The following is a 23,937-nucleotide window of genomic DNA, read 5'->3' on the forward strand; positions in this document are numbered from 1 at the left end:
ACTCCAAACCCCCATAACGTTGAAAAACACCTACACCTTCCCCATATCAAAATTAAAAAACTCACATTGATTTCCCCCTAATTATATAGACTTCCTTAATAATCTGGGAGAACCTTCTTATGTTTCTTTTGAGTTGACTTTTCTTTTTCTAAAAAAGGTAAATCATAATTGGTTAACTCGAAGATAGCTAGTTTAATTTACATAGATTAGTAGTTTCATTCGGTTGACTAGAGAAAATGTCTATACTCAATTCAAAGGATTCCATGCAAAAGTGATTGGCCTTGGTTTCCATCATTCCCAAAACCCTATTTGCATTGTGAACAACCTTACAAGACTTTCTCTCCGTTGCTAAGTTTTTTTTTTTTTTTTTTTTCTCAAATAAGAAGACCATCATCTTTAATAAACCAAGATCTTGAAAAATAAAATCCTAAGGTTGTGAAAAATAAAATCTTGAACAAATGAATAAATTCTGAAAAGTTATTTTGAATTTTTGAAACAAAACATTTTTTTGTTAAAAAGTATTTTAAATTTTTGCAACAAAAAAATTGTTATAAAATATTTTAAACTTTTGAAACAACAACTCTTTGTTATAAAACAATTTAAACTTTTATAATAAAACAACTTTTTGTTACAAACAATTTTGAACTCTCGCAACAGAACAATTTTCCATTACAAAAAAAGTACATTTTGTAAAAAACAAAGTAATTTTTGTTACAAAATGATTGAAAATTTTTGCAACAAATTATCTTATTATTAAAAAAATAATTTGTAATAATAATTTTAAATTTTAATGCTAAGGATTTCTCGCTACATATAGACGATGACTACTCATACAAAAATAGTTGTAATAGTTTTTATATAAAAATATTAGATGAAATAAGTTAGATAATTTGACATATATTTAACTGAAGTATCTAACTTAACACACACATATACATATATATATAGGTGAGTGCTACCCAACCCCCTCTATTTCAACATGTAAATTACCCCTCGTGACGTAGCGTGTTTTAATTGGATGCTTAATTTTAGCTTGAGTTAATTTAACTCAACAAAGGTTAATATCTTAACTAAAGTAGGGTAATTTTATAATTAAATATTTTTATAAGAGGGATAAATATATAATTTCTATAAACATTAAAAAATAAAATTATATTTTTATCATTGTGCAGAACTCAATTCACTTCAGACCCATTTCTCTCTGAAAATGAAACAAAAAATTAACTCAACTCTGTACAATGGAGAGCTGTTTCCATTTCCAATGAAGATAATTTTGCCGGAGAAAAAACGGAGAAAACTGTGAGCGCCTACGAACTTGTAGAGCACCCAAACTACTCCTTTTGTTTTGGTGATATTGTGTTTGCGGCTCAAAAGATAGTAGCTGTCTCACGGCTTGCTCAGACTCAAAATCAATCATCCCCATTCAGAGTTCAGAGCTTGAGCTTCAATGGCGACGAAGAAGCAGAACGATGGTAACACCAAGAAGGCGGGCTTTACTCACTAGTGCCCCCCAGTCCCCAACCTTCGTTCTCACCGTCGAAGAAGCCGTACGCTCGCCGTCGTCCTCACCCACAAGCAACCGACTCGCTTTCGCCCTTCCCTAAACTCCCATTTTCTAGCAAAACAGTTCTGGAACTGCCCTCCTTAGGTTTTTTTTAGATAACTTATTTTTCATGAATTTGATTTGCCTGAATTAAGATGCAGTTCTGAATTTATTTTTTATTGATTCGATATTGTTTGGAAATTTTGTTATTGATTTGATATTGTTCTGAAAATTTTCATGATTTTTTGTTTCTTCAATCTGATATAGTTCTAAAATCTGAGATAGTGAGCGTGGTCAGAGAAATTCTTACGTATACCGAGAGCAAATCTGTCTCATGCTCTAAGCCAATCTGTTAACCATAACTCACAGAGCCGTCAGCCAATGCTAACCTTGTATTAGTTAGATAGTTTCAAGGGTTGGCTTCATGTTAAACTGATTCATGAAATACTTACTTAATTTCTTGTGCAAGATAATGGCAAGTCAGTGACTGACTTGAGGATGGTCCAGCTATGCCGAGCTAGAACTTGCCACTGGTGGATTCTCTGAGGCCAACTTCCTGGCTGAGGGGGGATTTGGATCCGTTCACAGAGGGGTTCTACCGGATGGACAAGTCGTTGCTGTCAAGCAACATAAATTGGCTAGTTCTCAGGGTGACCTTGAGTTTTGGTCAGAGGTAGAAGTCCTGAGTTGTGCTCAGCACCGAAATGTTGTTATGCTGATTGGATTCTGTATAGAGGATAAGAGAAGGCTACTAGTTTACGAGTACATATGCAATGGATCATTGGATTCACAGTTATATGGTGATTTCTCTTGATCTCTTGCATCCGAACTTCTGTTCTTACAGAATTTTTTTTCAATTGCACTGGACTATAATATCAGACTTATGTTTGCTTCTTTGATTTTTATTAATCTGATGCCAACTAAAAGCAGGTGGTGAAGTAGGATTAATGTGACGATGTTTTCATTTTGAATACAGTGATTGAAACAAGACATATATTTTCCTGATATGATTGTAAATTAGTCTAATATTTCAAACTATTTCAGGGGGACAGCGAGAACCATTAGAATGGGCTGCACGGCAAAAAATTACCATTGGAGCTGCTCGTGGGTTACGATATCTTCATGAAGAGTGCAGAGTGGGATGCATTATCCACCGTGACATGCGGCCTAACAACATTCTCATAACTCTTGATTTGAACCACTGGTATGGTAGTGCTTGCCTATTGTACAATGCATTCTTGTAGGTTTGTAGTTTACACTATAAAAGGCACCTTTACCTCACTTTTGAATATCCACCCATCTACATTTTTAAAATTACCTACCATTGGATGTAAAAGACAGAATTTTCTGAGTCTTGTATAGATTACATTCTAAACTCTGGTGTATGCTGAATTTGAGTTGGATTACATACATGCCTAATTTTTCTAACAGCATTATATGGTGATTTCAAGGTTGGTGATTTTGGATTGGCGAGGTGGCAACCTGATGGAGACACGGGTGTGGAAACCCGAGTAATTGGAACATTCGGGTATGTATTTGTGTTTGTCCTGAATGGTTTTCATAATCAAAACTTGTCTGAGAAATATGAACTCACAATTAAGATATGTCGTTATTGTGTAGGTATTTGGCTCCTGAATATGCTCAAAGCGGCCAAATAACTGAAAAAGCTGATGTTTATCCATTTGGGGTGGTATTGGTGGAGCTTGTTACAGGGAGAAAAGCTGTGGATCTCACGCGGCCTAAGGGACAGCAGTGTCTTACTGAGTGGGTAAGTTATATTTGCAATTTTTACTGGAACCATTCTGTGAAAAATTTCACCTTTTATTTTATCCCCAACCAAACATTGCCTAAGAGTTAAAGTATGGCTATGTCTATAATTAACAATCAGAAATCCTATATTAATCCCCTTTTATGTTTCTGGTTGTTCATGCCAAGTCTTGTCGAAATTTGAGTAAATGTCTTGATATTTAACAGGCACGACCTCTGTTGGAAGAATATGCCATTGAGGAACTGACTGATCCAAGGCTGGGGATCCAATACTTAGAAAATGAGGTCTCTTGCATGTTGCATGCTGCATCATTATGCATACGGCGAGTTCCTCATTCTAGACCACGCATGTCACAGGTTAAAAGTTCTTGAACTTATTTTTTGTTGGAAAAAATTGCTTTGAAGAATTATCAATCACATATTTTGTATAATTTGATCAAACTCTGTTTTAAGTTAAAATCAATAGGAAAAGCTAATGCTGCATGTTTAGATCATGTTTTCTGAATTTGACCATGTTCCCTGCCTTACTGTTTTAAAATTATTTCTGCTTGTTTATTCAAGGTTCTTCGTATACTGGACGGCGACATGGTCATGGACACAAGTTACATTTCAACTCCAAGTTATGATGTGGGAAACCGGAGTGGCCGAATCTGGTCGGAGCCGCTGCAGAGGCCGCACCATTACAGCGGCCCTCTGTTAGAGGAGTCACTTGAATCATTCAGTGGGAAGATATCTCTTGACAAATACAGGCCCGCATATTGGGATAGGGACAACAAAGCAAGAAGGACTTCATGTGAAGATGACATTTAGAAAGGGGTTGACACTTGATCAAAATTGAAAATTGCTTTTTTCTTGTTATGCTAAATATGTTTATTTTCCCTCCTGTTTTGTAATTTCGCATCTTTCTATCTATCTTTCTGCAGTGATCTAATTTTGCATGTGTATAATAGCAGGGTGAAAGTAGGATAGGTAAAAAAATATAGAAGCTTTTGAAATTCTTCGGGGAAAATCATGTACACACTATTGTGCCTAAAAGGGCCTCTTTGAGTTGAGAGAGTTTGTGGGATCTTGAAATGAAATGAAATGGAGTAGCTTCTTCTAGGTTCAAAGATTGTTGGTTTAGTTATCCCTTTTCACTTTCCATGTGCGTGTCCATGCACATGCATGCATTGAGAAGCAAACAAACATGGTTTGATGGTTGTCATCTGAAGTTCTGAACCAACTTGGACAGTGACACAGACAAATCAGAGTTAGCCTTTTGCATCTATGAAGGGTACTAAAATCACAGGGTAATTAATAATGACACTTCACCTTTTTGAGTTTGAATGATATCAGAAACATTTTATTTATGAAAATGTACACTAAACTCTAATATATGCAAGTCTCATGACTCATGACACAATATCTTCATATTTTATAAAATATAGCACTAATCTCAATATCTCATAATTAAAAGTGGTAAGTATAGACATGACAAAACAAAAGCAAAAAATGCTGAATATATAGTAGCAGTTAATGAGACTGATATAGTTTATCCATTTTAAAAATCTTAAAATTTTGAAGCAATTAATAAACCCAAAAAATCTTGGCTGGCTGATGTTGACAATGTCATATGCTTTTTTGAATTCTTGACTTCTAGGAATCATGTGAAGCAAAATTCATTGGTTGGCTGATGATGACAATCCTGAGAGGGTTCAGACAACATAAATTCATGAGACATGTCAAATTGTGATCAAAACAAAATGAGGGGATAAAAACAAAATGAGGGAATATCTTTTTTTATATTAGTGAACGGAATATACTACAAAATGAAGATGTTTTCTAAGGTTGATAAACATTCCCAATATTTCCAATACGTTGCAACTATGCTAGAGAAAACACAATGGTGGCCTTTTATATCAAACAACAAAATTATCTGGAAATTGGCTTACTTCCATTTCTTCTAATGCTTCCTCATTTTAGACCTTGCGTATCTACAAGAAAATATTTAGGGACATAAGACATCAATCCTAGCTAGAGTTTCTAAAATTAATAGAAACCATTAGGTTCGAAGTTACTGTATGTGCATGCCACCCCGATCTGACGACGACAGCATGCTGCCCTGAAGCTGCTCCATGACCTTAGTAGCTTGTTCAACTTCCTGTAAAAGAATAAAGGTTAGTAAATTGATAAGGAGTAAGCAAGCAAAATTTACTACACTGACCAACAGGGGATTGAACAAGAACTATGACTCACATCAAAATCAGCAAATGCAACCGGCATTCCTCCTCTAGAACGGATTTTGACCATGTTGAATCCAGCATACCTGGAAAATGGATTTAAGTCATTAAAGCTCGATAGTAAAAACTCAAAATCAAGTGAAAGCTGAACATTGCAAGATCAAGATATAACAAGAACCAGTAGGTCCAGCACTGCTCCAATATGAACAACTTTACTATAGACACAACAACTCACACTGAGAAAGTTTTTCTCAGTTCATCTTCAGTGCAGTTTGGACCAAGATTTGCAATGAAGAGAGTAGAGCATGGTCCTCCATCTGGACCTCTTTCATGCAGCTCCTACAGAAAAAATATTGCAATAAAAAGATGAATAATTGCAACCTCACTATTGAACGCAAAATGTGTTGATGCTTAATTGAGGGCGGTTTTTGTTCTCAACAATAAACCTGGAAACTGGACGGACCGGTCGATTGGATCGGTTTAACCGCAAACTAATAACACTAACAGACCGAGCAGGTATATAAAACTGGTAATTAGAAAACCGACAAAAAATCGTTGAACCGCACAAAAGCCGACCGGTCGGATCGAACCGGAACCAGGCCGGTTTACACAAAAAAGGGAAGCTCATTCGTTTCTTTCTCCCTTTCTCCGTTTCTTTCTTTCAGTCAGAGACCCAAACCCAACCACAAAACCCTAGCACGGTAAGCCTACACCACCGCCACAAGGAGTTTCATACTGCCGCCGTCCGTCGCACTCAAAGTTCGCCATCCGTCATCTAGCGTCCCTCGTGCTCCAAATCTTCAACCCCTGTTTGCTGTCACCGATCGCGGTTGCTTCCTCGACCTCGGCGTCCGTCGTCTTTGTCTGCTCAGCCGCGCTTCCGTTGCCGTTTGTTTGCCGTTCACGTTCGCGTTTTCGATCGCGTTCTTTGCCGTACGCGTTCGCTCGGCGTTCACCGTTCGCGTTCAATCGCCGTTCACCGTTCGAGTTCGCGTGCGTCTGAAAGCCACGTTGCTCTGCTTCAAACTCTGCGACCAACCCGCGCGCTCCACACAGCCTTCAAACTGCTCTCTTTTGTCCCCGCCGTGAGTTCCCTAAACCCGCCACCAGACAATACACTCACACAACACCAATACTCTTCTTCAAACTCCGCAACCTATGATTTATATTACAATAAGTACTTATTTTATTTGGTAGTGCTTTGGATGTTTTGGTAGAATAAATTAAAGTTACAATAGTTATATTCTCTTCCCTATCACGATGAAATAAAGCTTTGAATTCTCTTATTTCGTTTTAATTTTACCGCACTCAACATGTTTGATGAATTGCTTTAACCATATTTCTGGTTGGTTTTATACTTTCTAGCTTTTAGAAACTTAGTAAGTTGATAGCATGTGAAATTAGAATAATTGGATCATAGTAATTAGGGGATTTTAGCTGTACAAATAGCATCTTTGCAGAAAACATGTTAGCATGATGATTGCACTTGCATTAGTGTTCTTCTGGTAGATGTTTAAACTGTTATTGTGAACTTCTTAATTTGCTAATTGTTCTTGTGTTTTCTTGTGTTACCTCTTTTTTGTTGTGATTTTCTGTTCTTGTTTTACCTTTTTATCATTAAGATCCTTTAACCTAATTTGAATCACAATAAAAAATAACTGCTATAAAATTATTTCTTTCTAAATATAAATCGTAGCTTATTGTACCATTTAAGTATTTAAGTACCCGTTTCAACATTTTTTAATAAGAATCTAAATTAAAGGAAGTTGGATAAATTGAGTAAATTTGTACACACTATAAGACATTTTAGGTTTGGTCACTATTAGATATTGTAAGCTGCCAGTTGCATATATAAATAGTTTTGGATCACCAAAGTTTGAACTTCCAACAACCGTGTTAACATTAGACCTCCATCAACATTAGTGTAAATCTCCCATATTCTTCATAGCAAACCTAGCATTCAGTTTCTCTCTGACATCTCTGTTCGTTCTGTCTCCATCCGTTAGCTGAAACATTCCCTCGCTGCTGACATCTCTATTGGTTCTGTTCGTGCTCCATGTAGGTCTTCTCCTTTTATCCATTTTGTAATATTTATTTATTTGTATTATAGCTTGAGTTTTGCGCTGTTCACTCTTGTGATTACTGATTCTGAAAAGTCTAAGTTGTTCATGATTTTTAGTTCTGAATATCTTATTTTCTGTGACTGGGAAATAGGAATCATGTATTTTGGTTAATTACTTAATTTTGTTCGTGACCTTTGTTAGCTGGAATTTGAATTCTGTTTGTTGTGACTTGGAATCATTTTGTAGTATTTTTATTGGTTTATTCTAGCCTGAGTTTTGTGCTGTTCATTGTTTGCTTGATGTCCTTTAATTTTGTTCTGAACTGAGTTAATTGGAATTGAAGTAGGTAATTGGAATAAGAGTAGATTTAATTGTGATCAGAAACACCTTTGATGTTGTTGTGTTATTTTTCCGAACTTTTCATGTTGATGCAGTTGCTGATGTTGTGTTGTTGTTGGTGTTTTCTTTTGTTTTTTTATTTTATCTTCTTGCAATTATTTAGTGATAGAAAGAGTGAGCGTTGTGTACCAAATATTAAAAGATGAGTATGTGGGATTATGGAAAGCATTTGGCTGTATAGAAAAACGAAAAGTAGGTAAGCAACAGTTGCTTTGTCGAATTGGGTCCCTCCGCAAGTAGATGGAATTTGACTTCAAATCTGTGAAATTAATATAATCCACTTATAGTAATTATAATCTTTTCTTGTTGTTATAGTTTTCTTTTACTTGAGTTCACAACTATAACATTTTTGGCTTCACGTTTCTGTTTCTGAAATGGGAAAATCCTTAGTTTTTCAGCTGCTGCCTCTGCATTTTACATTTTTTTAACCTGTTTTTTTTTGCTTTTTTTTTTCTAATGTATGTGTTTTTTTCTGTGCAGGGGTTTAACTTCATGACCCCACAGCATTTCTTGCAGCTGTTGATCCTACTCTTGTAACCTGGTTGGAGGGTAGTGTTAGAATTCAACCCAGTGGCATTACACGAGGTCTTACAATACTGTACACCAAACGGAATTAAAGGTGCTGTTATGCTGGTTTGAATTTTATCTTCAATTATTTCCAGTTTGATAAAAGAGAAGTCTTGGAGCAATGGTTGAATTATCTTTGTATGACCTTAAGGTCACGAGATTAAGTCGTGTAATTGGTCATGGATGCATTTATTAGGTTAGAATGTATAAACTACATCCTTTAGGAATTGTGCTTGTGCACGTGGTTTTTTTTTTTAGTATTATTTTTGCAATTTAATCCAGTATATATGAATTTGTTACTTGATATAGAGTAAACTTTTTCCAGAATTGCAAAGAGTAAGATTTGGTAAGAGTTTGAACTGTATTCGACATAAAAATGCCACACTCTTCTTGTTACTAGCTGATGTTATGTATACCTAATAATCATCTTGCATGTTAGAGGATGAGATCCTGGAAACTGTAACTATATGAACTCTTTTCTGAATCTTGGGCATAGATATTATAGTACACATTTTCAACTAGACAGCCTACTATATTCAGGCAGTGAGGATATTATATGGAGTACGGACTATGACATTATTTTGGTGAGAATGTCATTCTATTTCGTACAGACCATTACAAATGAAATTCTAAAGTGATGAAATCATTGATGCTCATTTTTAAAAAAAGTTAATCTAAATATATGTTGTTCTGCTTAGGTCTTTAAGTTACAAAGAAGATAGTCAACCAAATGAGGGACATAAAAGTAAATAGAATTGGTTGGATTGTATTAAAAACTTTTAGTTCTTTAAAATTTGTTGCTGTATTTTATGTGAATTAGTTGTAACTTTTTTAGTCTACATATCCGTGAAATGTTAATTGTGTCGTGATGTGTTTGTTTTTTTTTTAAACTGTAGGTGTGTCTTCGTTTTTTGGGGATGGATCCATCGGATAGCGATTTCTTTGGAAATGACTCCGATGTTGAGTTCCCAAGTGGAGAGGATCTAGATTTTTTAGATGATGATTCAGAGGCTGATGAAGACAAACCTCAAGATAAGAGAATAGCAGATCTGTCACGAGAAGATATCTTGCAACTTCAGTTTACTGACGAGGAAGCTGTCTTTCGATTCTACAGGACTTATGCAATGATTCACGGTTTCGCTGTGAGGTTGGATGAAGTCAGACGCGACAGCAATGGTTTCGTAATTATGCGCCAAATTGTTTGCAATCGGGCGGGCGCAAGAAAGGAAGAGGTTGAAAAGGACGAAAGAATCAGAGACCACCGACCCCTAACTCGAAGTTGTTGCCGGGCTAGAATTCGTGCAAGACTAGATACAAAAATTCAGAAATGGAAGGTTGTATCGTTCTACGAAGAGCACTCTCATGAATTAGTTGAGACAAAAGACGTTAGCATGATGCCTGAGTATCGCACATTCAGTGTCTCGGATAAAGAACAGGCGAAGAATTTGCACGACATAGGCATGAGGACCTGTCACGTCTTGGGATACTTGGCTGCTCAAAAAGGTGGATATGCAAACTTGTCATTCAACCAAAAAGACATGTACAACCTCATTACTCAACATAGGAAGGAAAAGGTGAAGGGTGGTGATGCAAATGCTGCAATAAGCTACCTGAGAGGTAAAGCTGGGAACGATTCTTATTTCTTTGGCAAGTATACATTAAGTAATGAGAATCGATTGGAGAACTTGTTCTGGGCTGATGGGACTAGCCGTATTGATTATGAGTGCTTTGGGGATGTCTTGACATTTGATTCGACTTACAACAGGAACGTCTACAATAAACCACTTGTGATATTTTCTGGTTGCAATCATCATGGGCAGACCGTCATATTTGGATGTGGTCTTCTTGTTAATGAGGATATTGGTTCATACAAGTGGCTCCTGGAAACCTTTTTGGAAGCAATGGGGAGTAAACACCCTACGGCCGTTGTCACCGACGGAGATCTTTCAATGAGAGAAGCCATTAAACAGGTCTTTCCTTGTGCAACACATCGACTGTGTGCATGGCACTTGCATAGGAATGCATGTGAGAAGGTTAAGAACAGTGGATTTCTAACAGACTTCAAGGGATTGATTTATGCTAATGTGAGTGTTGAAGAGTTTGAGGTCAAGTGGGGAGACATGGTGGCGAGGTTTAACTTATCAAGCAACTCTTGGGTCCACCAAACCTATGAGTTGAGGAATTTATGGGCTCTTGCTTATTTGAGGGGCCAATTTTTTGGGCGAATCAGGACAACATCCCAGTGTGAAGGTATTAACTCTCTATTAAAAGCATATGTGAGAAAGAAAGATACCCTTCTTGAATTCATCAACAACATGGAAACCGTTGCTAGCCATTACAGAAACAATGAAAGAGTCGCAGAGTTCGATAGTAAGTATACCAAACCAGTACTCGTGACTTCTTTGCCGACACTTGAAGATTTTGCTGCAAAGACTTTCACTCGTAACATGTTCCGGGAGGTCAGGACGGAAATTGAGGGTGCTTGTGCAATGAATACAGAGTTGGTAATTCAGGATGGTGGAAAACTATACTTCAAGTGTAACAGTTTTGGAGTGCCAGAAATTGATTATGTGGTTGAGTTTGACAGAGTTAGGGGCATGCTTCGTTGCGAGTGTCTGTGGTTCGAAAATAGAGGAATTCCCTGCATGCACATATTCGCCTGCCTAAAGCACCAACACGTTGAAGTTATTCCAGAACGCTTAGTTTGCAAGCGTTGGACGAAGAATGCCAAGAGTGACTTCATGAAGTCAAACATCGATGATCCAAGTGATTCTGATAAGGTACTAAAGTGTCGGCTTGGTGTGTTAGGTGCTGAGTGCTCTAGGTTGATGGATTTGGCCTGTAAGAACTCAAGTGATTTTGTCGAAGCAATGAATAGTGTTGTCGACACAATTACAAAACTCCAAAAGCAAGGTGAAAATCCACGCAATGCTAACTTAGACGATGACTACGTAGTTGACCCATTGGTGGTGAAGAGTAAGGGAGCTCCTAAGAAAAACTCAAAATTCAAGCAGCACAGAAAGTGTTCAAACTGCGGTGTGACAGGGCACTACAACAAAAGTTGTCCTAATGCTCCTGGTAGAATCCCAAATGAGCCAGTAGACGATGATACAGAACAGAATATCAGCAGCATCCTCCCTAAGGTATCTCATACTATAACTATGTCTATACATTTGTTGTATGCTGATCCGTCATATTGTGTTATGGATTTTTAAATAAACTATGTTATTTTCATGCATTTGTAATGGACGGTGGTCTTTGCTTTGTGACCAGCGCAAAAGACATGATAGTGTGAAAAATCAGCATAAGATGGAAAAAGATAGGAACATTGGTGGTGGACCAGCGCCAACCTCATCAGCTAAGTCAGTTGTTAATGATCAAGTGAAAACATCAAGTCCTGGTCCCAATATCCCGGTTTCTGCGTCTACAAGTAACGAAGAGTCCGGGATGGGTTCCGGACCAGCTGAGTCTTCTGTTGAGGCCCCTGAAACTGGAATGGTAGATTGAAGATGATTCAGATGTTTGGATGATTGGTTATTTCGTTCCATTTACTAATTACATTTTATTGTTGATTTGTATAGTTTGAAATAATTGATTGAATTTACATTTATTGAACTAGGAAGATTACGTCTTTCCCCCTTGCATTTTCTGCGTTTTTAATTTCTATAACTCTATTACTCTTTAATAAAGATATTCATGTTCAGAATGACTATGTTAGTTTTAAAAATAGTTGAAGAAAGGCCAACGTAGCTACTGAGGAGTTAATCATTGTTTAAGATAATTTGTGGGAGAGATGCAAGATTCTGTTTACCCCAACTGCAGTTAAGGGATATCCATTATACATATATTGACAACTCACATTTGTATTTATATCATCTTAAGAGGTGGATATCTTCTTCTCAGCAATACAGGGCTTCTTGGTATTGTTTGCTTAAGCCACTCGTGCCACATGTCAGGTCTTAAGTTTTGTGAGGTAGGTAAATACTTACACCGCATATGCTACACTATTTTGTTGAAAATTAGCCTCGCCAGTTGGCCTCCTAGAAGAGTTAACTTACTTTCCTATCACGCAAATTTTATACTTAATTTGTTCATTTGATCCAATTTTGCAACATCCAGGGTTATATGGCATCAACCCAGTGGATGCCGTTCATATGAAAAATGGTGAGACCATTGCACAATGGAAGAATTTATACCTATTAAAGTTTGGGGTAAGGTGGTGTTATACAATTTAATGGTTGATGAGGCATTATGCAGAGTTTTTATATGGCCTGCTCTATTTTATTTGTACAAAAGTGAATGCTGTACGTTTTGTTCCATAACATTTAATTCACTAGCTTGAAGCATATATCTTTTTGGCCTTACATCCTGAACTTAAAATCATGTATAATAAACTTGGTGAGCATTAACATCTATCTTACTTTTGTCTTCCTCTGATGGTATGGTAAACTGTGGTCTTGGCCATGCTCTTGATAACCATTCTATATTGTTCTGTTTGGCTAGAAGACACTTGAGCTGATTGCCTGCTTGGTTTTTTTGTGGCTTGAAAACCTGACTACTCAATATTAAAAAGTGATTTTGTATGAGTTCTATTTTTTATATAAATGAAATAGCTAGAAGCTGACTTTTCTCCAGATATATTCTTTATCAGCTTCTAAAGATGAAGAATTCCAATTTTTATTTTTTTGTTTTCTTTTTTTAGGGGGTATTCTGACAATTCATCTTAAAATTATTTGTCCCTGCACTGCGGTTTTCTCGTAAAGTATAAAAACTTGAGGCTTCGATTTATGGAATGACAAATTCAAATTTGAAGGGTTGCAAGTTGGAACCTCCGATTTGAGGTTATTCTTTTTTCTTTATTTTTAAGGTTGGAAAATTGCAGGGTTAGTTTTGAGGTTTTAAAAGATAAAATAATTAAGAAGCTCATAGGGTCTGATTTGTTTCTAAGCGTTTTTCAAATTTCACACCCCAAGATAACACACAATGAGGCAATAACAACCTATAAGTATAACACCAACGTTTCCTCAATACGTAAATTTAACAGCGGAAAAGGAGAGTATATAATTAGTAACAAAGGAATACAGGATGAATGTACATACTTTTTTGCTATCTGACAATCATATAGTGTTACAAAGTGGCGATTTGACAACCAAAATAATCAGCAAACCTCAGCTGATTAACACACTGAACAGTCATTCTGTTGGTTTTTTTCCTTTTTCCAACTGAATAATTCAAGTCACCTCACTACTTTGCCAATAAATGAAATCATATACTGCTATTACAACCGAACAGAATGACAACCTTACACCATAATACCCTAATAAAAGATTTTAAAAATATATATATACAACAATGCCTTCTAGAATGACATCCCAACTTCATTCAAAGTTGACATGGAAATGAAAACATAATCCAATCTCATCAACCATCAATGAGCTATTCAAAGCAGCATCGAGGGGGAGAAAATAAAAAAAAATGGAAACAATCCCTGCAATCAAAGAGATACAACGTCATCATTGACATTATATAAATACAACTTACATGAAAGGATTAGAAGAAAATAAAATACTGAATTATATGCACTATCATGCAATCCAAAGGCTGTAACAAAGTCTAATTCTACTAGGCAAGGTCGCTTATATCATGGAATCTGACAATGACCAAAAATCAAATCATCATGAAGAATTATGCCATTTCAGAACCCAATCCTATTTTGCACATAACTATGACATGCAATCCCTGGTTTCTGCTTTACTCTTTCTGTTTGTTATTGAAATTCTCTTATAATTTTCAACTAGGTAAATGCCCGCGCGATGCGGGAATTGTTGTATCAAATATATAGCATTTAACCTTATATATATTTGTAAAGAATAAAGACACATTTTTTTATTCGTCAAACGCTCTCCCAACCACAGCACCGACAACCAGCATTCTCTATCCTTCTCTTCCAGTTACTCTTTTCATATACCGCGAGCTCCTTCTTCCTTACCGGTGATAATCTCTGTGCATTTTGAACTATCACTCCATTTGTTTACTCCACATTTACATCAATCAGTTGGAGAAAAAAGAAAGAAGAAAAAGAGAGAAATGCAAAGAATTCAAAATTTGTGTCTACACAATCTTTTAATTTAAATACTCAGATTTTGTGCCTATAAAGCATGCACCAACAAACTTATAACGTCTTAACTTAAATATATAGCACATTTCAACATACAAGTAAAATTACTGCATGCATCCGAAGCAAGAAAAAGCATAAAGGTATATTTATAATTTAACGAGAAAAATCAGTCTATATAAATTTTATATAACAAAAAATTAGCTTCTTTCAAGTATTTTAATTTCTGTATAAGTATGAAGAGTATGTTAACATAGTATGATATTAATTTAAAGAGAAACATTGTTCTGTACGTTTAATTTAAAAAATATCTTGTTTAACCTATTCGGTAAGTGGATGGATTTTTAAATCTTAGGTTGAGAATGAGCAGATTTTTTAAATCTCCTTTGATGGTTAAAAGTGAAGCAGGTATACTTTTATCTCGAGAGTTAATGTAAAATTTTAAACAACGTGAGTATATAACATGTAGTTCTAGATTATAAGAAATAGGAATAAAATAGAAAAAAGAGTATTTGATAATACATCTTTCATATTTCCATTATATATTGTTGCAGGTATTTTAAAGAGGAAAATTATTTTCTGTAAGATTTATTTAAGAAATTACCATGTTAAAATTAATTTGCAAACAATTCTATCTTTATCAATTGAATCTTGAAGAAACATATGATATTGAATCGATAGTGTTGTACGGCCAATTCGATTGATTTACCAAGAAACACGAATTTATTGGAATAAGATATTTTTGGATAAATTTAAAAAGGGAAACCATCACTTAAATTTAAAAGTTTAGTGTATTTTTTTCAAAAGTGGTTGACATGATGGAGATTGAAAACAAATTGTATTCCGTAACTTTATATTTGATTTGTTAAAAATTCAAAATTTGAAATTTTAATTTTTGAAATCTACTCTGTCATTAGCCCTTATAAATTCGGAGCACACGGATCTACTCTAGTCAAAAAATTTTATAATTTACGTATTCGTAAGAGAAAAAATTTAGTTAATTTTAGCTTGAATTCACTATTATCACGAGAACATGTCTTCGAGGGGGAGAGGTAGGAGGCCGAGCAAGGAAAGAGCTAGATCTACCATCAATGTAACAAGCGAATCAACGGACAGCATGAACAAGAATAGGACAAAGCAGAGAAAAAGAACACTAAAACAAATAATAGATACATCCTCAAGGTAACCGGTCTAATTTTATTATACAACTAATTATTTTTTTTAGTATAATCGGTTTGTTTGAGTAATAGCTGAAAGTCCAATTTTGTGTTTTTCTTAACATTAATTTAATTCTGAACTATTATCCCGTAATATTTAAAATAGTAGAAAAAAACCTGTTTTATTATTTATTAGTACGTATCTGTAGTATAAGATTTTAAACATTTTGTGAAATTTTGTAGATCAATTTTAATTATAATTTTTAAAACATGAATCATTTTTTTCTGTGTAAATAATTATTCTGCACCAGAGCTCATTGAACAATGTATCAGATTAATATTTCAGCGTACATTTAGTGAACAACGAAGTAATCATTTTTTCGCCTTCAATAAGCTACATTCTTTGTGATAATTTTTTAATAGGAATTAATTTTTATTAAATTTTATGTAATATTTAGAATACAATATTAACGCTTATTAATTATTTAGTATGTGTTGATGCTTTAAATAAGTGTTCTTAATTTGTGTGTTAATTGCAATATTTAAAATACAGTTTTCATGGAAGTTTAAATACGGGTAACAAGAAACAAAAGGAGGTGAGTTCACCATTTAAGAAGAACCATTCTCAACCCGGTGAAGCTCACTCACCACCCACCTATAACCAGTACCACCACCATTGTGAACTTAGTTTTACTAATGCAGTTGATAAGATGACAACAGCCATAACCTCTCTGACAAAAATCCTCGAAAAACAAAACCAAATGGTTTATCCATTTCATGCCGTTAATAGAACTAGATCGGACAATCCGTACATAGAAAATCTAGCTATTAATAATACCACGAATTTTAATAATTCAAAAACTGATAACAAAGTTGACATAGATAGAATAATGAGCAAATTCATTCGATCCCAAGAATGTCAAAAAACAGTTGTACAACCCACCCTACACAAACTCCCCCCTAGCAACGATTCTGATAACAACGCAAATGACGTGAATCCCAAGGAGCTTTTCAAAACAAATGCCTCCCCACGAAGATCATCTGAATTAGATTTGAATTCAAATGCGGGAATATATATTGGTAAAAAGGGTACCTCATCATTTGTGCTGCCGCGGCGTTCATGTGGCCCGAAAGTTCCACAGGTATGTGTATAAAAACATGAAATTGTGTTGTGATGACTTTGTTTAGCCATACTTTTTTTAATTTTATTGTCTCATTACACATGTTGATGGTGTCGTGTTTGCAGTGGATGCCCATTAGTTTTAGACCACCGGAGGACATAATTCTAACGACTAATGAAGTTGCTTGTGCCGCCTATATTTTTGGGCCAGATTTAAGGTGTCAAGTTAATCGGTAAATCCTTATAACACTGTTCGATTTGATGCAAGTCTAATTTATCAATTCGTAATGACAGTTTTCTGAGCTAAAAATTTGTATATGTATTCGTAAAGGGATGAAGTACTGGTGTCAACTCGTACCGCATATGCAACTAGAGAAAGTTTAGCCACATTAATTCCAGGAGAACAAGTCATCCAAGATGTAAATATTTATTTTGTATTAGTTAACATTAAAAAAATAGCAAAATGTTAATGGTATGTATAGTAAAATTGAAAATGTAAAAATTTATTTGTTTGTAGGTTATAGATTCCCTTACTTGCATTCTCACACAAGAGCATAGAAAGCTTAATAAGTTGCCATCCATATGGTTTCTGCCAACAACATTTTCGGTAAGTTTCACTTAAAAAAATACCCCAAAAAAATCTGTATTTGGTATTTTGTTTACATTAATTTTCAAGCCGAATATGAATAATTTGATGTATTATTTTTTTATGACAATATATCAAGCAACTAGCACTTACATGGTCTAGACCACCGAATCAACTAAGGGAACAATATGCGGATAAGTACATGCATAAGATTGAGTATTTGTCAAGGGTAAGTCCTTTTTTTTAGTTAATAATTTATGATTTATTTAATCTAAGTTGTATGTTTATCTTAATAGCATAGATTCACAAACCTCGTTATTTTGTAAATAAGTAGATTTTTGTCCCTATCAACGACCTCAATGAGCATTGGTTCCTGATGATCGTAGACGTGAAAAAGGAAAAGATCTTTGTGCTTGATTCTTGTAAAATACAATTCAGAAACTACGGTAGGCTATTATCAGTTAAAACCATGGTAAGTGGTCCAGTTTGATTATGTTAAGAGTACGATTAGTTTTTAAACATTTATTTTCTATTAATTTTGAATGTTTTGTATATAACGAAAAAAAAAAACACGATATTGTTTGAAATTATGATTTGAATTTGTATTTTAAGATCATTGCTATATTCATTTTGTAAGTGATATAGCGGTTTGTTTAATTTGAAATGAAAGTTCATTTGTTAACACTAATATCGAGTTAGTAATTTTTAAATTTTTTTATAGTCTAACCATTTTATACAGGTAATAAAAATTAACCTGTTACATTGCTTGTACTACACAGTAACCAACAATATTTTATGTCACACAGGCTATATTCATCGAACGAATGTTAGAACACAAATCTTTCTACAATTCTAGTGAAGTCACTGTACCTCGGATTTCTGAGTTTCGTGTCGTGGAACCGTCTGACCTGCCACAACAAAGGAAAGGCTCGTAAGTAATATTAATTTAAATTTTTCTTTTGCTGTCATGTCTATTGAATTTGTTATGTACGAATCATGTGTTCGGTTAAACTGATGAAGTAGTACAATCACACATTTAACTAAACAGTAATGACTGCGGTATCTGGGTTGCTCAATGGATGAAAGAGTGCGGGTGGACCGATGATTTTGGCATCACGGTAACCAACTTGATTCGTTTTCTAAATTTTTCATTATTATTATGAGAAAATGTAATATGTATCTAGGTATATATATATTATTCTAATTGCATCGTACTTTTTAAAATTATTAGGTCTATGACAGTGATAGGATGAGGCTAGCAATCGACTTGGTTAGCAAGGAATTCAATTTGAAGAAGTCAGAAGTTATGGATAAGGCACATGCATATATGAAAGAAATACTACAAAAACAGTCACGACTGCAGAAGGATATATAGTTTATTTTTTTTTCATCGCATTTTATATTTGCCGAGAGACGACATATTTTTTTATGCACGTTTTAACTTAAGTGATTCGTTTATTATGGGATATTTCGTTCTCTAATCGAACCTATTGTCGACTCATTTTGATATTTATTTATGTGCTTAATAAAAGAGTTAATATCATTTAACATAGTGAAGGAATATTACAAAAATGTATATTAATGTTTTAGAAATATATTAAAAATAAAGATAATTTAAAAAATTAAATATAAAATTTAAATTTTTTTTTCATCAATTGATATAAAGTATGAATATAAAGAGTATTTGGAATATGAATTTTTCTCTACTTCAAATTAGATACTACTAAAAATAAATAAGTACAGCTAATAACATTTATAAATAGTTAGTTATTTATCATGTTTATAAATAATTAAAAATAATGTTTACAAATTATTTATACTTTATTATGTTGTTATTACAACATAATAAATTTATTTAATATTCATTTAATTTAAATCTATTAATTTTATATAATATAAACTAAAAAATTTTTATACATTTTTTAATGTTTTTCGTTTTTAATGTTTAAATTGTTATGTCGAATTAATAAGATTAAAATTAAAATTAAAATAATTAATCTTTTAAAAAGCTACTGAACATAATAAACTGCTAATATAATATTTAAGCAGGTCAGTACATTAATTTAAAATTAATGTACATTACAAAAAAGTTTTTACTTTAATAATAGTATTTACTATGACTTTTTATAAATTCCTGCAATATTGATAGGAGAAGTCTTTTCTTTCTTTTCATTCTTTCGGAATTCTTTTTACATGATTTTATAAACCCGTTTAAAAAATTTTTAATATTGGATAAATAGCCGCCTCTTTCCATTTTTCCCAAAATTTGGCGCAAAATGAAATCTAAACCCGCCCAAACCAAAACATTCTTCTCCATCCTTCCCTAACTCCTTCGTCTTTGCTGAGCTTTTGTTCCCTAAACCCATCTTCTATCCTTCTCTAAACCCATCTTCTCGTCAGAAACTCTGTTCCTTGGCTGCTGCTGCTAATGGTTGCGTTGCGGACGCTCTTGCTTGCTGTTCGCCTGTTGCCACACTTCCTTCCTTCTTCCGATGTCTTTATTTCGCCTTGACCACTGAGCCATGAACCACCGCAATAGTGTTTCTCATGTGTTACGTAAGATTTAGAATGACATCAGAGTTATATTTTACGTGTTGTTGATCTTTGGGATTGTTGAAAGGAAGGCTTGAGGGAGGGCAATTGTATACTCCCGCCTATGTGGCCCGCATGAATGCAATGGTTCGGGGGGCAGCAAGGGGCATCACAGTGCCAACAAATTTGACGGTGTTGTGGAGCTCATTGCAACAGTTACTGCAGGAAATGGGCGGAACCGGTGGTGTGGCGGTTGATGGATCTTTCTTCCAATCTTTGTTTAATGGACTTGTGAAGGAAGGCGAGATTCAAGGATCAGTTCGTGCAGGAATCCATTGGACACAAGTTGTAAGTGACATGTTTGCCATCGATTATGCATTGTCAAAGTGATGTCCAGATTAAGGTTTTATGGTTTATTTCTTGGGCCTTTCTTTTGGTTGAACCCTTGATGATCCTTCTCTCAATGTTTGGTTGGCAACAATTGGAAGCAATCTTATCTTCTTTTGATGTATTGCATTTCCGGTTTTTACTCTTAATCCTCTGATTGATATTGTCCAAGGTGGGAAGTATTAAAGTGCTCTGCTATCTACGTTGGTGCTAATAATTTAGTTCCTCATTCAAACATTAAAGGAATTTATTATAGTTTTCATTTCTTACATCACATCACAGGAGTTTGCCATGGCTGAGAAGGAATCTGTGGATTGATTGTTTTCACAGCTATAGACTCACTTCTAATTACTCTTTTGTTGACCATATTCAATCTTTTTTATATTTATAGTACATCATCGGAGCTAGATGGCTGTTTTATTTTTTCCAGTTGTATTCTTTGTCTTTATCGTACATGTTGTGCTGCCTTTCGTTGCATGCTTTAGAATTCTTTTATCAGCTATGAGGTTCTGCACAAACTTGGAATTCCACAGCCCATTCAGTTCTTGCAGGTAAGCAGCTTGTCACCATGTCAATCCTTTTTTCCAAATAAAGAGTACAATGATCATGCACCCACTCCTGTTTATTGAGTTAAAGTATACACTCTTTATGGTGCCTTAATATCTTAGTCTGCTGTCCCTTAAAGACTGACACATGTCATTCTTTATTTATCTTCGCAAATTGAAGTTCTTTTGAATTAATTATCATGTTGCTCGTAGTTTGTTATTTTAATTTATTTATGAAAATCTTTTTGTTTTCGTATTTTTAAAGATTTGATCTGAATCTAAAAATACCATGCAGTGTATAGGATATAACATATGATACATGAATATCTTATACCATTTGTTTACCTAGCTTATGTGATGAAGTCTAAGTTTGTGCAATCCAATTTAGTCCAGATATTTTGAAGGAAAACCTCTAGTCACAACATTTGTTCACCAATCTATGATTGACATGATCGATGCTGCTACTGAGGATGATATTGAACGTGGTAGTTGGTAAGGTCCTTATTATCTTCCTTGTGAACTTTTATAGCAACTCATGTTTGTTCCTTGTGTCCTTTCCTAACAGTGGCGCAGGAGTGATTCTCTTTCCTTGTTGCCCTCATCTTTCACACCTCAAGATGCAGATAAAAAGCTGTCCCTCTGTCAACAGGCACGATTGGCTCTGAACGTAATATTTGAGTTTGATTACAATCTACATCGTAAAATTTAGGTTCCCCTCATCTGTTGATAAATATAATTTACCTTGCAGTCTAATAAAGCCCACATTTTTGGAGAATTTTATGTATTAAGCAGCAGCTTTATGAAGGTATGGTGATTGATATAAGTAAAAAAAAAAGGTACTGTTGAATAAAAGATCACTAGCTGCTGCTATTTTCCTCATTGGTTTCCTGCTGCCATTTTTTCCTTTCTATAGGACATATGTGATCGCGTGGTGAAAGAGTTGGAGACGTTAGGTGTTTCAGGGTCTTTTGGCTCTGAGATGTCTGATGATCTACAAGTAGCCAATGAAGCAAAAATATACGATTCAGGAAGCTTGAATGAGTCCAATGAAATGGCAAGTGATGCTGGGGCCAACAAGCATTGTGATAAAGGGTCCAAGAAAAAAAAAGGGGGAAAGCCAATGGAAATGCAGCGGCAAATCTATCTGAAAGTGGTCCAGCTAACCAGGAACAGGCATCCACAAAATCTAAGAAAAACCAGAGAAAGAGCAAGGATACATCGTCACAAACATCAGATTCAAAGTCAGGATCAAGGAAAGAATTAGTTAAAATGAAGGACGACAATCTTAGTAGTTCCTCAGAAGACTGGATCGTGCAGAAAATTACTACCCTGTTTCCCGAGTTTGAAGAACAAGGTCTGTTGATTCTGACTTCAAATCTTTCCTTTCTTCCTATACAAGTTATTCTGTATTCTCAAATGCAGTGCTACAAGTTCTATAGGTCTAGATGATCCTGAAACAATTATTGAGCCTTTGGCTAACAATTTAAGGCCTATAATAATCACTTCTTGGATGGAGAAAAGGAAGGCATTACTAACAGAAAATGCAGACATAATGAAATCATTGCTTGATAATTTGCAGAAGAAACTTGATGAGGTTTGCTAAAGTGGCACAAACACAACTTTTGTGGTCTTTTATACATACAGTTTACTATCGTAATTGTTTTTTCCGTGTTTCCCTGGTTGCAGTCTTTCTTAAACATGCAGCCTTATTAGAAAAGCCTTGGAATTGATTGAAGATGATCAATCAACTTATGTAAGTTCTGTTATGTTTTTTACAGGGTTAATTTTAATGTTTTCATTGTTGAAATGTGCAAATTGACATGTAAATGATGGCAGGTTGTTTTACACAGGCATTTACTAAGAACAGTAGCAGCTCCTATGGTGGATATGCTTCTTCATCATCTGGTAATTCTATACAATGAACTGTCTGTAATCGTAATATATATCTTGAGGGTTTAATATGGTCTAACGCAATAGATCCATCATCTGCAGGATGAACAGAACAAATTGAAGAATGGTGTTGAGCTTCAGGAGGCTCCTAGTTCTGAATCCATTTCAGTTAGTCCTCGACACAGAGTTGCAATTGTAAGAATAAGATGTTATTTGCATCAAGGTCTGTATTGGTGGTGTTTGCTGCTGAGCATTAGTAGGAGCCATAGAATGAGTACTTACATTTTGTTTATTATTTCCTTTTGTAGTCCAACAGTTTTCCTAGACCTCTTGCAGATAAGCCTCTTGCTGTTGTAGAAGCATTGGAGGGAAAGGTTGGCATTTCTAATTTTGCAACAAATCTTGTTGTTAAGGTTTATGTAATTCATTGCCAACCATTTTTCAGTTTACAGTTGCAACCAGTTGGGTGAAAATATCGTTTTTCTTAAGCATCAAAACTATTCTCTCTGATTTGTGAACAGTATAATTCAATGTTCTAGAAACCGGACCGGACCGGCCAGTCGAACAGGTTTAACCGTGAACAGACAACATTAAAAAATCGGTAAAAAACCGTTGAATCGGACGAGAACCGGTCGGTCGGACCGAACCGGAACCCGGCCCGTTTACACGAAAAGGGAAGCTTCTTCGTTTCTTTCTCCCTTTCTCCCTTTCTTTCTTTCATTTAGAAAGAAATCACACAAACCCTAGCACTGTAAGCCTACACCACTGCCGCAAGGAGTGGAATACTGCCGCCGTCCGTCGCACTCAAAGTTCGCCATCCATCATCTAGCTTCCCTCGTGCTCCGAGTCTTCAACCCCTGTTCGCTGTCACCGATCGCGACTGATTCCTCGAGCTCGGCGTCCGTCGTCTTTGTCTGCTCAGCCGTCCTTCCGTCGTCGTTTGTTTGCCGTTCAACGTTCACGTCTTCGTTCAGCTGTCGTCTTCGTTCGCGTTCTTCGCCGTTCACGTTCGCTCGGCGTTCACCGTTCGCGTTCACTCGCTGTTCA

The 23,937-nt window shown here is 35.2% G+C and overlaps 1 protein-coding gene, 1 long non-coding RNA gene and 1 pseudogene across 2 annotated transcripts; 2 read left to right on the forward strand and 1 right to left on the reverse strand.

Moving 5' to 3' along the window:
• Positions 1–1,447: 1,447 nt before the first annotated feature.
• Positions 1,448–4,646, forward strand: LOC130974294 (inactive protein kinase SELMODRAFT_444075-like; annotated as a pseudogene).
• A 639-nt stretch (positions 4,647–5,285) lies between these two features.
• Positions 5,286–6,101, reverse strand: LOC130966102 (uncharacterized). Its single transcript, XR_009081249.1, has 3 exons — positions 5,765–6,101; positions 5,546–5,615; positions 5,286–5,450 (listed from the first exon to the last, which is right to left on the reverse strand). It is a non-coding gene; the product is annotated as an uncharacterized LOC130966102 (long non-coding RNA).
• Positions 6,102–6,195: 94 nt separating this feature from the next.
• LOC130966096 (protein FAR1-RELATED SEQUENCE 5-like) lies at positions 6,196–12,176 on the forward strand. The gene is made up of 4 exons (XM_057890859.1): positions 6,196–6,614; positions 8,472–8,610; positions 9,455–11,701; positions 11,832–12,176. The coding sequence occupies exons 3-4, from the start codon at positions 9,476–9,478 to the stop codon at positions 12,063–12,065; spliced, it is 2,460 nt and encodes an 819-aa protein (XP_057746842.1). The 5' UTR covers positions 6,196–6,614; positions 8,472–8,610; positions 9,455–9,475; the 3' UTR covers positions 12,066–12,176.
• Positions 12,177–23,937: the final 11,761 nt, after the last annotated feature.

The sequence above is a fragment of the Arachis stenosperma genome, chromosome 1, assembly GCF_014773155.1.
Source record: "Arachis stenosperma cultivar V10309 chromosome 1, arast.V10309.gnm1.PFL2, whole genome shotgun sequence".
Lineage (NCBI taxonomy): Eukaryota > Viridiplantae > Streptophyta > Magnoliopsida > Fabales > Fabaceae > Arachis > Arachis stenosperma.

Coding starts and splice junctions, on each gene's coding strand:
- LOC130966096 (XM_057890859.1), top strand. CDS start 9,476: ATGGATCCATCGGATAGCGATTTCTTTGGAAATGACTCCGATGTTGAG. Junction 11,702..11,831: donor TCAGCAGCATCCTCCCTAAG/GTATCTCATACT, acceptor CTTTGTGACCAG/CGCAAAAGACATGATAGTGT.